Source organism: Etheostoma cragini, chromosome 17 (assembly GCF_013103735.1).
Source record: "Etheostoma cragini isolate CJK2018 chromosome 17, CSU_Ecrag_1.0, whole genome shotgun sequence".
NCBI classification, from domain to species: Eukaryota; Metazoa; Chordata; class Actinopteri; order Perciformes; family Percidae; genus Etheostoma; species Etheostoma cragini.
The window spans coordinates 14,024,622-14,040,878 of record NC_048423.1 but is presented as its reverse complement, the minus strand read 5'-3'; the positions used below and the strand labels follow the sequence as shown (position 1 = coordinate 14,040,878).

The 16,257-nt window shown below is 42.3% G+C and overlaps 1 protein-coding gene across 2 annotated transcripts; it reads right to left on the bottom strand.

Moving 5' to 3' along the window:
• Window positions 1-1,567: 1,567 nt before the first annotated feature.
• Window positions 1,568-15,495, bottom strand: tarbp1 (TAR (HIV-1) RNA binding protein 1). 2 transcript variants are annotated; one of them, XM_034898626.1, is made up of 29 exons: window positions 14,433-15,357; window positions 14,248-14,345; window positions 14,078-14,147; window positions 13,427-13,581; window positions 13,271-13,323; window positions 13,072-13,169; window positions 12,832-12,967; window positions 12,647-12,743; window positions 12,459-12,548; window positions 12,186-12,333; window positions 11,829-12,095; window positions 10,970-11,067; window positions 10,168-10,326; window positions 9,885-10,087; window positions 9,546-9,789; window positions 8,976-9,164; window positions 8,659-8,849; window positions 8,502-8,573; window positions 8,255-8,375; window positions 7,535-7,645; window positions 7,278-7,427; window positions 7,097-7,183; window positions 6,780-6,985; window positions 6,606-6,687; window positions 6,339-6,510; window positions 6,053-6,238; window positions 5,059-5,183; window positions 4,176-4,312; window positions 1,568-2,255 (listed from the first exon to the last, which is right to left on the bottom strand). In XM_034898626.1, exons 1-29 carry the CDS (start codon window positions 15,355-15,357, stop codon window positions 2,072-2,074), a joined length of 4,854 nt encoding a protein of 1,617 aa, XP_034754517.1. In that variant the 3' UTR covers window positions 1,568-2,071. The 2 variants fall into 2 exon arrangements, with proteins under 2 accessions (XP_034754517.1, XP_034754518.1); XM_034898627.1 differs by having other exon boundaries at window positions 1,569-2,255; window positions 13,427-13,575; window positions 14,433-15,495.
• Window positions 15,496-16,257: the final 762 nt, after the last annotated feature.

Below are 16,257 nucleotides of genomic sequence, written 5' to 3'. Positions count from 1 at the left end.
GTTCATAATCAGCACTGACGCCACCGAGTGGAAAGTCTTGGTTGCAGCCACAATAACAATGACAAGAATATTACCTACAAAGAAACACAATGACACAGAGGTCAGGCTGGTTGAATTTTAGGCCACACAAACATATTTTTTATCTGTAACCCAGCAATAGAGAGACATATCCAAACACTAGAAAACCAGTGATTTAATAACTGAATTCAGAACAGTGTCTTAATTTGATCTAAATAGTTCTGAATAGCAAGGAAACAAGCAAAAGAAAAAATACTGAGCCCATCATAGCTAACTGAGCAGTAGCAAGTACCCTTTGTTTCAAATGTCAACAAAGTCAATAATAAAAGGTCATGATCATCTCACTTTATAATTATGCATCAAGCCTGCAGTCAGAAATGTTAGCAAGTCATTAATAAAGTCAAATGGGTGTAACTTTTAAATAAACCATGTAGTTTCAAATGTCAAGTCTTTTGATGAAAATGTTTTTACAATTCAGCAATAAATACATATTGGTTCCTGAAGCTCTGCAGTTCTTTTCCAGAAGGTCAGGACTAAGTGTTGCATTGTATCTTTTTTATTAATTAAAGAGCTAATGAAAAAGACACTACAAATGCCATGCTGGAAGGATATTCACCAGAAAAACGGACATTTCACAACCTGGCAACCCAAAAATCCCCTTTATGGCAGACTGATAGTTAGATCATTAGTACATGGTTTATTAACCACAAAAACAATAATTCATTTATAAAAGGGTGACTTAATAGAACGTTGGCCAAGATCCCTTAAACTGCCAAAATACAATTATTGCTTGCCGAATTAAATGTGAAATCATGCATGGAGATATGGAGAATTTTCCATTTTTGCAGCCGTGAAAATGGAGTCAGTCACTGTGTTACTCGTGTAGTATCATTAAGGAGCTGACCAAGAAAGTATAATGTTGATTTTATGTGCTTTTGCTTTACAGTATGGATCCCATATGGAGCTTTAAGCGGGACAGTGTTTAAAATAAGTAGAACATAACATATATTAGAAAAAGTCAGACGCTTTGTTGCCTTAAAAAAAAAAAAAAAAACTAAAATGGCAGCAGTTTAATTGTGTACCTGTCACAGCGCCCAAACACATCAGCACCATGAGGATCTCCAGGAGCAGCTGCGTCTGCCCGGACACGCCGGGCCCCGCGCCCTGCGCCCAGCTCGCGTTGGCCGCTGCTGCCTTCAGGGACACCGACCAGGAGCCATCCAGGTCCTCCATGTCCCACCCAAAAACAACTGCTATCCTCACATGATGAGCCACGTACAAGCGTGGCTTGACGGAAAAATAAATGAGTGTGATCAAATGTACTCCATCTGTTAGCCCTCGGGTCGCACGGTCTCCAGGCGAACCAAAACTCTTTTAAGAGGAGGGAGGAGAAAGCTCAACACCTGATGTACCTTATTTAACCCCTTCAGTGCTCCCTATTGATGCAATCTCTAACCGCAACACATGAAGAAGAAAGAAACATGTATACAAAATAGAAAATAATGTCAAAGTTTTATTTATTCAATTGCATAAAAAAACGTTTAAATTTACAAACTACAATAAAAACATTTAGAACACAATTATGCTGTAAGATAAGCAGCATTTATACATTATGTAAAATCATTTCTGGGTGTGGTCATTATAGTCCAGTCCTGGAGGTTATGAGGGGGAAAAAAAACTAATTGCTCACATATACAAGACACTTCTTCCTCAAAAGGGAAATATTTCCATTAATGCTTCAGCTGTGCCAACACAGAGATGGTGTCCATTAATATAAAAGCATGCCCTGTGGAATATTTCGATGCGATAACCAGAGCCGATCTCTATTCATAACTCTAATTAAGGCTCAAGGGCAGCACTGATGACTGCTGACCACGTTAAAAACTAAAAGAATAAAGAAGTCTTATCTAGAACATGTCCTGGCGTTAACTGTATGGAGCGTCTTCATGTTCCCCAAGAGGCTTTTTAACACTTGCTGCCAGACAGGAGCGAGTTAGCTCAACATTTGGAGGTCAGATGTCACCGCCATAGGGCTGCACTGCTGGCTCCTTCTTCAGATTTCAGGTTTGGAGTTGACCTTTCTTGAGCCAGAGGTGAGATGTTGCCGTGTATATTCCCAAATCAGCAGGGCGGCGCTAACATGCACGTTTAGTGAACGGGTGACCCCTTGTTGAGGGATCTCCACACACACATCAAACATTTGGAGTAAATTGGCTGGGATACCTTCTCGTTCGTTGCTGTAAGAAGAAAAAAAAAGACAAACAATATACTGTAGAGTGGGATAAAGAAACAGGAAAGGGGATATTTCATGTTTGGTGCCAATATTTTTGCAACTAAGCCACTAAGAGCTAAGTTACTAGGCGCTGAATTCAACATCTTTAAAAGGAATACTTATACTAAGAAATATAATACTTTGCTTTATTGCCTAGATTTAGATGAGAACATTTACACCACTCTCCTCACATAGGCCTAGAGCTAGAGCCAGCAGCCAGTTATCTTGTCTTTGTTTACCTTTGTTTTGGTTTAAACAAAAAACATAATGTGTTAATTATTCAGCTTTAGAGGTGCTTGTAGATGCATTTTGTTATCTTTGGACAAGGCTTGCTCTTCCAGTCTTTATGCTAAGCTAAGTTCAGCTAACCAGCTGCCGACTCTAGCTACATATTCATCGTACAGACAGAGCGGCAATTGATGTTTTTCTCCTGCAATCAGCGTGAGGATAGATTAGATGATTTTCCAAAAATGTAATTATACATTTTATTATTCCTTTCAATTTGACAATTTTTATGACTACTATGGAAAGAATTGTGTTTTATTAAACTTTTATTCTTAGAGGAAAGTGAATTTACAAGGACATAAAAAAACTGTCTTTTAATAATAGAGAACAATTGGGATAAGATACAGTGCTTTAAATGTTACTATTAGTATTTAGTAGTATTTTACAGACGCAATTACTGAAAATGTATTAAATACCTCAAGAAAATAAATTCCACCGCGGGGTTTACATTGGAATGTGCAACCTGTGAGCAATAACTTCATGATATTGGGTAGAACATAACCAGATCATCTGTTTCCTCAGTCTGACCTCTGATGGGTATCATACACCACCACAGATTCCTGTTGTGCCTGGATGTTGTTAATTTCAGCTATCGTCTGGTGTAAAGGTGATATCAAGTTGATTTACTTAAAGAACCCTTAGCATGAGCAGCCACCTTAAATCGTTCATCAGTGAGGAATAGGCTTTTCATACAGATGACGCATGAGCTCAAATCCAACAGCAATTCAAACTGTAATCAACTGAGCATATACTGCGATGCAGCAATATGGGCCATGCAAAGCAAACATAAAGAGGTAATGAGTTTGGCCTTCAATGAGTCTACAGAGGGGTGGCACACAGTAAGAAAGCCTATTTTGATGAGACACATTTATGGTGAGTCCGACTGGGTGAGATAATAGCAACCTGATGAGAGATTAGACTTGGGCCGTGACGTGCTGAGGGAGAGCACAGCTGTGTGTGAGAACTCAAGATTCAAATCAAACATGCAGGGTGTTCAAGCTAATAGCACAGCTCACGCCTCTGTGATTGAAAAGGGTAAAACAAAACAGGACACCTACATAGACTTGATACATATTAATCCCCCCCCGCCTGCGAAGCCAGCTGCACTACTGCAGTACATATTAAGTGAGGAGAGTGAATCATGCTACTGTTGCAGACCGCACAAGCTTGGGATTACAAATGTACTTGGGAGTAGCTACAAAGGGTTTATTAAAACTACTTTTTGTGTCCTGACTGATGAAAGCCACAAGGCAGAATCACAACTCAAACCACTCTCAACAAAGGTTAAAGAGTTTCTACTGTTGTCATCACCCTGCTTGTATTGGTTTTGTACGATTTATTTCCTGTGTTCTCCTCCTTAGGGAGACCCAATTACAGTCCAGCATGTCCCGACAGGTGCACCATGGAGAGGAGAGGCGCAGGTCTCGGGGGGGAAAAACACTTAACCGAGATAACATTAAATAGCCTCGTCAGCTCACACCTTTATCTATGTGTGAGTTCCAAGGGGAAGGGAAGACAGATGCATGCATGCATTTTATGCACAACTGGTTGTGTGTGGGTTACCACATTAATGGAAAAATGAGCATTTATGCTGTCATACCCCAGAAGTAGCAGGGTCTTCTCAGGGAACTGGTAGTCCTGGAGGCTTTGACTGTTGGCCGTCTGCTCCACTCCAACAATACAGTAACCTTCACTCTTCTTTACCTGCAGGAAGTCAGTGAGCTCCATTGGCTTCACCTGATGGACAGATACAGTTAATAATCTTAGGGATGACGTAAATGAACTTTAACAAAAAGGATTCAAACTAGTCAAACAATCAAGGTGAAACAAAACAGTCAGTTTACATTTTAAAAGGGTGGACGGTAACAGATCAGCATTGTGTTTTGAGATTTTTTCACCTATGTGGAACTCTACTACAGCATTGTAACATCAACAAAAGCAGATGTGTTCACTTTTTCTCCTCCACACAGCTGACGAAAAGACCCTCCAGATTAGGAGCAACACCAGGGTATCAGCAGAATTCAGACAGTCACATCTAAGACAACCTCAGACATTTTTTGGTTTCCCTTGAGTTTAAATTGAAGGTTTAGATCAATTGTTTTTGAGTTTTGGTTTACTGCCTTTTCCATCTCGGCAGTTGCTAGAGCCAGAAATCTCAAAAAGAAGGAGCGTGGGAAGCTCAAGTGCATTCACCAGCATCCACCACTTCTAAATGAGACCAAAGACTGCTCCAAAACATGCACCTCTTTAAACAATAATTTTATAGAAGAGGATATTACTGTTACATCATATATTTATTGATTTATTATCCGTATGGAATTAAAACTGTCATCCCTGTCTTTCTCCACAACACATCCAATAACCTGCCTTGTTCCACACACCAACCAAAACATCTACACTTGCACCCCGGTTACTTGCCCACTGAAGACAGAGTAGACATCATAATCCTAAAGTGAAAGGTGAGATTATTTTATGCACTTTACCTCTAACAGAGGAAGCCAGAGCTCAGATGAGACACTCAGGGACTGAAAGTGTTTGTCACTGATGTGGCGAAGGCTATCCAGAACCAGAGTGCTGGCACCAAAGATCTCACAGGTCCTGCACAGACCTAGAACCCCACACACACACACACACACACACACACACACACACACACACACACACACACACACACACACACACACACACACACACACACACACACACACACACACACACACACACACACACACACACACACACACACACACACACACACACACACACACACACACACACACACACACACACACACACACACACACACACACACACACACACACACACACACAAAGCCTGAATGTGCCATCTAAACATGAACTTTGAATTGCCACGATATGAAGCAGGTTAAAACGAAGGCTCCCTGACATCTAAAAAGGAGAAATGGGACTTTTCATTTCTTTTCTTTAAGTAATTTGTGGCAATGATGACGCAAAAAATGGCTACAATGGCACAGACCGACAGATATAAAAAGCTACACCTGTAATGGCAATTTGGCCATTGGCAAAAAGTAATACATTTACAGAACGGCCAAGCTAATGTTCTTGTTCACGTCACCCAGTATCAATATTGGTTTTGAAAATGGGTCATTTTTTCTCTATAAACAAATTCTGATTGATTCTTCCCCTTATCATCGGAGACAAATGCAGTGGAGTACACTTGCAGAGAACATAAAATAGGAGTGTCTGTGATTAAAGCTGGGCATTCCCTGTCTAATCTCTGATAAGGGGGCTAAAGTGATTGGTTTTAGCAGCAGCTTTGTTTGAAATCTTTGCCCAGATCATCATTGTGAAACCAAACAAAAACCTGTCATGTTAGTTTTTCAAAATATAACACAGATCAAGGAGAAATTTGCTGTCATTTTACATCATTTGAAGACAAATACAAATGATGATAAAAATGTAAAGTAATATAATTTGTGTAGCTTCTCCTCCTGACCTCCTAGATTTGTGGGCTTGTCTATAAGCGAGGCTACCACCAGCAGGGCACCATGCTGTTTGGTCAGCCGAGCTGCCCTCTGTTGTGGAACAAGCTGAAGTTCGGGCTCCTGCTCCTGGATCCCCAACCTCCAGGGAGTGATCTTCTTCTGCACCTCGGCCCAGCGCTCCTCTTTATTCTGCTCGCCTGGGAGATAACAACACCACGACCACTCAATTCAGAGATGAGGTAAGATTAGGGTATATGTATCAAGTAGTCCTGCTGCTTGTGAGAGGTGTGACTATACCTTTGTCTTGCTGAATCCAGTCTCCAGGCTGGAGCTGACTCAGGTCAGGAGCAGGATTTCTCAAAGGAAAAGATGGACTTTCACAAAAACAACACAGTTTCTCAAACTTAGAGGGTGGAATCCATTCCTCATCAGCCAACTCGGACAGACTAGGGAACGTATAGAATATGGTCTAGGAAAGCAAAACAAAGATAGAAAACAAGTTAGTACACTGTGTTTCTGTATTTCAGGGGGCACCATCTGTTTAGCAGAACCATACTGGCAAACCTCAGCACTGTAATCCCTGATAGGATGAAAGGCACCAAAAAAGAAGTGCTCCTGAATCCTCGTCCAGTTCTTGTTGGCATTTCTAAATGGTAAAACAGCAAATGCACACTCAAATAAACACATTAGCAGACCACAACAACGTTTTTGCAACTGCTGTAGCTGTCCTGCTCTCACCCGGTGTTCTGCATGGCCTCAGCCTGGCTCAGACAGGCTTTGATCACAGTGGACAGCCCTCCGAAACTCTCAGCCCCTTCCTCTGCCCGGACCCCAGCCAAGCTCCACACCCTCTTTAGGGCCAGTAATGCATACAGGCGCACACTGAAGTTATGGTTGAAACACCACTGCAGGATGATGTCCAGTGCTTTACGAATATGCACATCCTTAAAACACACAGGGAGAGAGATTTTGTAGATGCAGAGAGGTGATGCAAAAAGAATGGTGTGTGTGTGTGAGTGTGTGTGAGAGTGAAGAAACAACATCAAAGGCTTTACCTTATCCTTAAGATTAGGAACGATGACATTGAAATGTACCAGGACTGACAGAAAGGTGCAGATGCTTGTCTTGGTCTTTTCATGATCCTTTGCACAGAACACGGAAATTGGTCAATAAAGGAACTATTTCACTCATAATACAGTATTTTCTGGTAGGTAGGTACCCAGACTGGGAGCTCACCCTGTTGAAGCAGGCCCAAAAGCTGTCCATGTGTTGTGGATAGCGTATGAGGATCAGAATCATCATCCACTCGATCAGGTACTTGACTGAGGCATGGTTACTGCAAAATCCAGCTTCAAACACACAGTTTAGCACAGTGGTGACAAACTTCTGCACGCACACACACACAAACACACACACACACACACACACACACACAGTGTTACTTTGAGTAGTTATTTCCTGTGTGATTGCAAGTGTGAGTGCAATTGTCTTACCTCTCTCATTTTGGGCAGCAACAGCAGCAGTGTTTGCCATACTCTGTTTTTGACACGATGCTGCAGGGAGTTGCTATAGTAACGCACTTTTGACTTTGATATGTCATTATCCTGGAGAGAATGAGGTGGAAGGAGATTATGGAAAATGGTGTTAAGTGTTGTTAAATTAGCTGTTACTGATGCTTAACTTATTATCTTAATGGAAAAAAAGCCACGTCCAATTCAAAATATCACACAGCAAAACAGGTGTTTGTTGCCATACATAAACACAGTGCAAACTAATTATTTATTGTTGGAGATCAAAACATTTAAAAAGGAGGGATTGAGATGTGTTTAGGTGGCAATATGAAATGGCATGTTCAACATGTTTGCAAACTATTCTTAGATGAAAACAAAGAACAAGACACACAGGACACACATGTTTAAAACTAGTCTTAATTTAGCTTGGACAATAACCCTTGTTTAAAGTCTTGTAGTAGAATTTTGTCATAATAACAAGATATTTTGGGGATGTTGCTTTAAAGAACTGTTCAAATGAATGAATTTAAGTGAAGTAAACATAACAAAAAAGAAAGTTAACATTTTGGGTTATGTTTTGTTTAAAGAGTTGAACATACATTACATTATGTTATGAGTGATCTTAAATTGTATTTGGGATATGTTGGGAAAATTACTAATACATCATTTTGTATCCCACAACCCAATCTAGTCAAAGCCTACCTTTTTCAGCAAATCCATGACTAGTTCTTCTATTAGTCTTTCATGCTGCAGATTAGAGGGATCCAGGCGGCTAAGAAAGGCCAGTACACATGTGCGGGGCAACTGGTCATCCCGGTTATCACTGGGAAATAAAAGCAGTAGTTTATGTGTGAAAACGTATGCACAGCAAGAGAGACCTCTAGTGGTACTTTCTCAAATCACAGCCATAAAAGGACAAAGATAGCGCAAAAAGAGACCTGCGGCTCACCTTGTAACTGCAACATTGGCCGCACACTCTTCCCCAAGTTGCTCCACATATGCTTGGACATCCTGGATAAGGCTTTGAAATAGAGTACGATAAAACAGTTAAAAATAGCTCAGAGAAACAACTGAAGAAATTAGAAAACTGCTGTTCAGAGAGTTACCGTTGATCTCTCCTGAACACTGGTCCATAGACACAAGCCTCAGTGAGTATGTTGATGTGGCTGAAAACACTAGAAAACATGGTGTCGCTGCTGCCTCGGTCCGTGGGCAGCCACGTCTCACAGCAGTGTGGAAGCAGCACGCCAAACACTCCGCTCTTTGACTGAGACAGCACCATCAGCTCAGTGGCAATCTTAAAAAAAAACAATAAAAACAATTGGATCACATATATACAGTACATGAATAGATTATAGAACATGTTGAAAGTGCAAACCACAGTACTCCTTCCTTTCCAAGTCAACCAGCCTGATTTAATCACCAGTTTCAAGGTGGCCAGAAGTGTTGGAGCAGAACTATCTGACAGCTCCAGCAGTTTATGGTGGAAGGCCATGGAGACGAAGCCTTTCAGAGACGGCCAGAAGTCGTGGGCGTTAGTGCTCAGCCCCTGCACCATCTCCCAGCTCAGAGTCACAGCCTCGGCACACAGAGCCTCGTCATAAAGTAGTACCTGTTGGGATCAAAACATCACCAAACCACACTCAATAGGAAACACTCTTTACCAGATAGTACCTTAGTTTTTGAGAGAAATTCTATTATCATATTGTTATTATTATAAATCTCGCCAGACTCAGGAATCCCAATAGCCTTAATCAGAGAGCTCAAACAAATCCACTAGTCCCGGATAAAACTGGCAGCGATGCGTCCCCCGTCCTGCAGCAGACAAGCCCGCACTCCTACCTCATTTAAGAAAAGAAAAAAAGCTGCAGGCTCTTGTTGCTCTTAGGCAGAAGCAAGTAGATATTGGATAGTGGATTATATCTGCACGGGAACTCCTCGTTATACCTTTGTTACGCCTGACATCAATTGCTTACATTTGACTGAAACTCACTTGTGGCAGCACTGTCTCCATAAAGGTGAGCACAGGCAGCACCAGGTCACTGGGCAGCAGAGCCAGGGCCTCCACACTGCAGCTCAGAGCAGCCTTGAGAGCGTCAGGCGCTCTGGAAATCTCGCCAGACTCAGGAATCCCAATAGTCTTAATCAGAGAGCTCAAACAAATCCACTGGTCCCGCATAAAATTGGCAGCGATGCGTCCCCAGTCCTGCAGCAGACGACCTTGTACTCCTACATCACTTAAGAAAAGAAGAAAAAAAGACTGTACCATATCATGCTAAGATTCATCATATATTCTAAGGCTTATTGAGTACTCTAAGCAGATTTCACTGACCATGAACCATCTGCTGTCTGGGGTTTTTGCAGGTTTTTATTGATTGAAGATGACACTGGATTGAAGAAGTAGTCATTCACTGATTTCAAAACAGAAATGGTCTCCGATCGCACGTCAATCCCCTTCTGCTCCACAAGAGCACATACTGTAGCCAGGGATGCCATAGCAACCGCTCTAGCCACCTGGTTTGCCACAGAGAGGATCTGGCAACGGAAAAAAACAATCAGTGTGAAACAATCGAGCAACCAAAGGGATGTATGAAATTGCGGTCTGAGCTTTGTACCTGCTGGCTTGGTTCTTGCAGGACCTTGAGGCTGTGCCTGATGAGTTTAGGGAAATAGGTCTGCTGAATTTTAGTTCGGTGCTGTGGTGTAGAACTGTACATGATCACCAGCTGTCTCAGGACACACAGATACAGCTCTGCCCGCTCCACATCGAACAGCTGTAAAGGAAACAGCATGCCAGAGTTAGCCATGAGGGGAATCCATGCCTATTTATGAAGGGATGCACTGAATCCGGGATTCGACCGAATATTGGGCTTTTTGACAGGTTTAGTTTACTGCCGAACCTTAATTTTTCCCCACCGAACTGAACCCTAAGCTGGTCTACGTAATGACGCAGCTGTTGAATACGGGAAGGTGTTTACTTAGGTGGACTGTTCAATGCAGTAGGCTGTGAGAAAGTGAAATGGGGGAGCAGAAAAAGTGTTTGCCAGTACTTTCAGTCAAAATAAGGTGATTCAAGTCAAGCTACATGTTTCAATTAGCAATGCAGATTTGTCCCATGGTGGCAGGGTCCCTAAACAATGCACAACATCGCTGCTGTTAAAACATTCACGTATGCAACATCCAAAAGAATACTAGTTGTGCATGAAGGAATCTACAGACATCAACTTCAGGTACGGCAAAGGACAGTCACAGCAAAAAACTTGTGTATGCACTTGAGGATGGGAGTAGTATTTGGTATTGAGGTTTGGATTCGGCAGAATCTTAGCCAGTGGATTTGGTATTCGGCCAAACCCAAAAATGCTTTGGATTCAGTGCATCCCTAAATTTAAGTGATGGTGACTTGCTTAACTTGTTTACCTCTTGCAGCTCCCCAAGTAGCTGCCTTAAGATAAACTCCTGGATTGGATCGACAACTTTAAAAATGAACCTTTCCATGGCAACCATCACGGTGTTCACTGTGAAAAGCGGTGAGTAAAAAGAGTTGAACATCACACAATCCTGAGCCACTTAATATATGAACATTGACAGGAAATACTATAAGCACGCTGCTACAAGAAGACATAAAGGAAAGTTAAGTTTGACTTGTTTTATGTTTGAATATTAGTGCCTAAAGTTCCTTTATAATGTTAGCAGAATTATTGGCAAAAATCTAAATTTCTGAGGGCCAAGATCTGTTACCACGTCAATATTGAATAATTTTTTGATGAGAATTTCTGGACACTAGCTTGACCACATGATGTTATAAAGGTCTTAAAGCTAAATCTGCAAACTACTAATTGTTCTGTTGTCAAAAGTAGAGATCAAATCTAGTGCTTGAGTTATATCTATGGATAAAGGGATTTATTTTAGAGGATGTGAAATCTCAGTCAAAGATGCAAGAGAAATATGACACCAAAGAACAAGAATCCTTCAATTCCTGAAAGGTTGTTCCTGAGTAGTTTTGTAAAATATCAGACAACACAGATACTTTTCCATGGGTGAAAAAGATATCACGTACCACTTTTTAAGATAACCATTAAACACATTGAGGGTGATGTTTACAAGGATAGTCTGATATTGGTTTCCAATAGAGCACCAAGCAAAAAATAGTTAGGAGGAGAGGTATAACAACTTGTTATTTGTTGTATGAATGCCCTTATCCGTCTACTGAACCTACTGCATACGCATGAGGGTGGACCTGACAGCGAAACAAGTGAATCCGTACTGTTGTACAAACCTTGCTCCTCTCCAACCTGCTGGCGGCTTGGTGTTCCTCCAAGCTGGAACAGTCGGAGCACGAGCTGCAGGCTCTTGTCGCTCTTACGCAGAGGCAAGTAGATGTTGGTGTTGACTCGGCTCAGGGTGTCCAGCAGCGGAGACAGTAACGACTCCAGAGAGTTAGTGATCTCTGCCGCGAGTTGGTTCCTCTCCATGTCCACACACAGCAGAATGGCCCTGGCCAACTTGTCGGCTTCTCTGGAGTCAGGCAACTTCTCAGTGTGACCTGAGGAGCAGGGAAACTGACTTAAACAAACGTATCTTGTCTACAGATTGAATCATATATTTTTATCTATGACCCTCTCTTTAGACTTACCTGTGCTGGCTGGGACTCGGAGATAGGCGAGCATTTCGCTTTGAACATAGCCTCTTACAGTTTCTTCCTTTATGGCAGCACCAGTGCAATCTCCATCCATAATCCTGGGCTTGAAACAGCCTTCATTGTCCAACAGCCAGACACACAACTGCAGCAATGGCACAAAATGTAGGGTAGCAATTAGTCCATTGTACAATTACCCTAATGTCTCATTTCACCACATTAGGTCGAATGATCCTTTTAAATCTTCCAAATGTCTCTAACACAGCATACCTGATTCCAAATCTTTGTCCCTCTACACAGCGACTCATCTGCACGAAAATGTATCAGGAAACTAAAAACATCATCAAGGGTCACTGTGCTCTGAAAAGAGATATTTCAATTATGCAGCTCACTAACTTTAAAGCTGTGTATGAAAGCACAGGGGTTGGACAAAATAAGGTACAGTGATTGCATCTTACCACTTCCGTGAGACAGAGGGCACTATTTAGCAGGAAGCACTGAGCAGCGCCTCTCAGAAGGACTTGATGAGTGATCATGGTGCAGCGCAGCACCTCCCTGTAAAACACAGAAGGTAAAATGAGCGTCCATACCAAGCATAACAAGCTGCAACACAGCCTGTCTAACTGTCACCATGATTAGGTACCTGAGAGCAGTGAGCCCCTCGATCCCCAGCAGAGGGTTCGGGGGGAGATTGGATAGAGCCTGGGAGAGGAAGAGAAGGGGTGCCGCACACCAGTGCTTAGAGCACAGCTGCTGAATCATCTGCAGCAACATATGGCCTACGAAGCAACACACATTGTTTAGAGTGATAGGCATTTTACCAATGAGAAGGGACTCAGAGCTTTGTTTAAATGTATTCTCCGCGGCTTCGGTTTTTCTGTACCTCTATGCTCTGATGGTAGGTTGCTGAAGAAGGTGGTAATGAAGACTTGGAGTTTAGCCCCAAGCTCAGGACAATCTCCTACTCTCTGCTCAACTGACCTACATGTGGACAGAAGGTGGGTTAACGAGGACTTGTCCTGAACTACTTAGTAACATAGTCATTTTATTTATTGGCTTGGAGTTTTGCTTTTTAACCTCACTTGTGGAAGAGCGACGTTTCAGACAGAACATCCATAAAAGGGCCGACGATGAACTGAGGAGCAAAACCAGACGACACGGCAATGCGTGATGTTAAATGTAATCATTTCAATTGAACGAATAACCCTAAATTGAATAAATTGGGTCTAAGCCCGTACCTCCGAAAAGGCCAACGCAAAGCCTGGCTGCTGGAGGACACGCAGCTCGAGCAGATGACACACTCCCTCTCTCATTAAGGATTTATTCTCACTGTGGAACATCCGCTGGTACACACACAGCAGCCAGGAGGGGTGGAAGCAGCCTTGATCTGAAACTTAACAAAACATAATGTGATATGAGACTAGATATTGTCTTAGATTTGGGATATCGTAATATGACGTCAATGTTGTCTTTTCCTGGTTTTAAAGGCTGCATTACAGTAAAGTGACGTCATTTTCTTAGCTTACCAGACTGTTGTAACTGTTCTATTATTTGCCTTTACCCACGTAGTCATCATATCCACAAAACTGATCATTATTTATCAAAAGTCTCATTGAGTAAATATTTTGTCAAAGCACCAAATTTCAACACCACAATACCGTTGCGGTATTGATATTGAGGTAAAAAATATTGTGATATTTGATTTTCGCCATCTCGCCCAGCCTTTAGCTTCATCACTATAACTGACCTACACCAAAACAAGAATGTTTAAAATTAAAGTCATCCAAATTTGCCGAAAAGAGGTGGACAATTATCAAAAATTATTCTTTCCAAATATTCATAAATTTTTTTTTAAAGGCAACTCCCTAAGTTGCCCAGTTTATTGTTACCTTGACTATCATTCACTGTTGTTTGGATCAGCGAGTCTATTCGGTTTAGAACTGGCCGGACGACATGAATCTGCAACAAAAAAAAAGAGACAATCCATATTACAGCTGTGATGTGATGCCCACCTCTGTATTGACAGTGAACATGGGGGGGGGGGGGGGGGGGGTTCTACCTGGTTTTCCTCCAGGGTCTCCATCACCAGCGCGTAATCCTCCCAGAACTCTCTGAGTAACTTGCTCCTGTTTGAGGCCCATTTGAACAAGATGTCATCTGCAACCATTTTAAAAAAGAATGAGAAAACAACCCACACAACACCAGTGGACTTAAAGTTGTGACAGTGTCAACAAATCTGAGCACCTGCTTCTGATGAAGAGAGAGGACAGTCCACCCCCTCCTCCTCTGATAGGGCCACGCACATTTTCAGCAGGTACAACGCCCTTTTACGAGACACACTGTCCCTGTGCGTCAGTCCATCCTGAACCATCCTCCAGAACTGGAGGGACAGACGAGGGTCAGGCTCACAGGAGGTGGAGGAGGAGAAAGGGAGGCTGTGAGGTTTCAGCAAGTGGTCTGACAGGACGGTCAAACACAGCAGTGCCCGCTCTGTGACCACAGGTGTGCGGTCAGTGGAGTGCCAGATGCACAGATCATCCAGGATCAACTCGAGGATGCCTGTTAACCTGGCACCGCTGCAGCAGTTCAGAACTGTTAACAGAAGTCTGACTGTGATTTTTGAGACCAATGCATCAGGGAGTGTTTTGATGCAGGACAAGGCAGCGGACAGGGTGGTAAACGTGCACTGTTCATCCAGAAACGGTAGAAGAGCAGCCATGACTTCATTAGCTACCTCCACACTGAGTCGTCCCGGAGCCGGCCCCTCCTCCTCTGACAGCTGGAGCGAGGGCAGGACAGCCAGCGCTACTCGCCCCGGCACAGCCTCGTCACATAGCGGGACACAGACACTCAGAAGTCTGCAGGCGGCAGCGGTGCTCTCCCTGCACCGCATGCCTTCACCGCCGTCTGCTGATATTCTGGAGAGAAGTGGTAGAGACTGGGTCCAAATCACCGAGTCGATTTTATCTTTAATACATTGTCTTTTCGCAGCTGAAAACAGAGTCCTGTCCGAGTCAGCCAAAAGTGGTCCGAGTGCTTCAATGAAAGCTGTCAGCGCCTCCACTCGCTCCGTCCCCGGCCATGAGTCGCTCGGCCAGGTTAGAGACTCAAACAAAAGGTCGTAGTCAGGAGAGCTGGACAAGACCGCGTTAATTAAAACGGAATACATCGTAGAAAGCTGCTACACTGCCAGGAACAAGCAAGCTAAAGATACCCCGCAACCGGCGCTTTTCACCACAACCATACACAGTTAAAGCAAGGTAGCAACACGTTTTTCTAAACTGAATGTAAACTTCCGCAAACGTAATCTGTCAGACTCTCGCGAGAGGTGTGAGTCACAGCAACAGCATACAAAAAAAACTGCAACAGTTGTTCTTTACCATAATAACCGTCACGCCCAATTATGACTTCATGCAGAGGATTTTCTTTTTGTGATATTTAGCTTTGCTCTTTGTACTTCTGCAAACTTGACTTCATTGCAGATGACTTGTTTTCAAATGACGTTTACCTGTCTGCTGATACATTTTCAGACTTATCATCATAACGTTATATAGATTAATCATATATATTACTGAAAGATATATACAACCATAGACTGTATAATAATATACAGTTTTTGTACAACTAAATGAGCCCAAATGTGTTAACATTTAGATGACTGAGTCATGTCATTTTAACATTACAGTGGTGAAACAGTACAAAAAAGCAAAGTTACATGGTTTCATTTAGTAGCATTAAGAATTTATTCTCACCTTGATAAAAAAAATGTTTTAGATAAAAACTGAATTGATCAGTATTGTGAATTAACACTGGCAGATGTTCATACATTATTGGCTTTGTAAAAAGACATAAGTTATTCTGCATACCAATTATCATTTACAAAACAGTAGAAATAATGTCTGAGAGAAAGTCGACATAAAGGCTCTTTGTTTGGAGATTACATAACACAAAAATACTGCAGATTCATTATACAATTACTGGTTACAGAAATAGTGCTTCACAAAGAATACTCTCTGTTGTAATTACGACAGCAGGGGGAGAGTATAGAATGAGGAAGCTTTGGATGAAT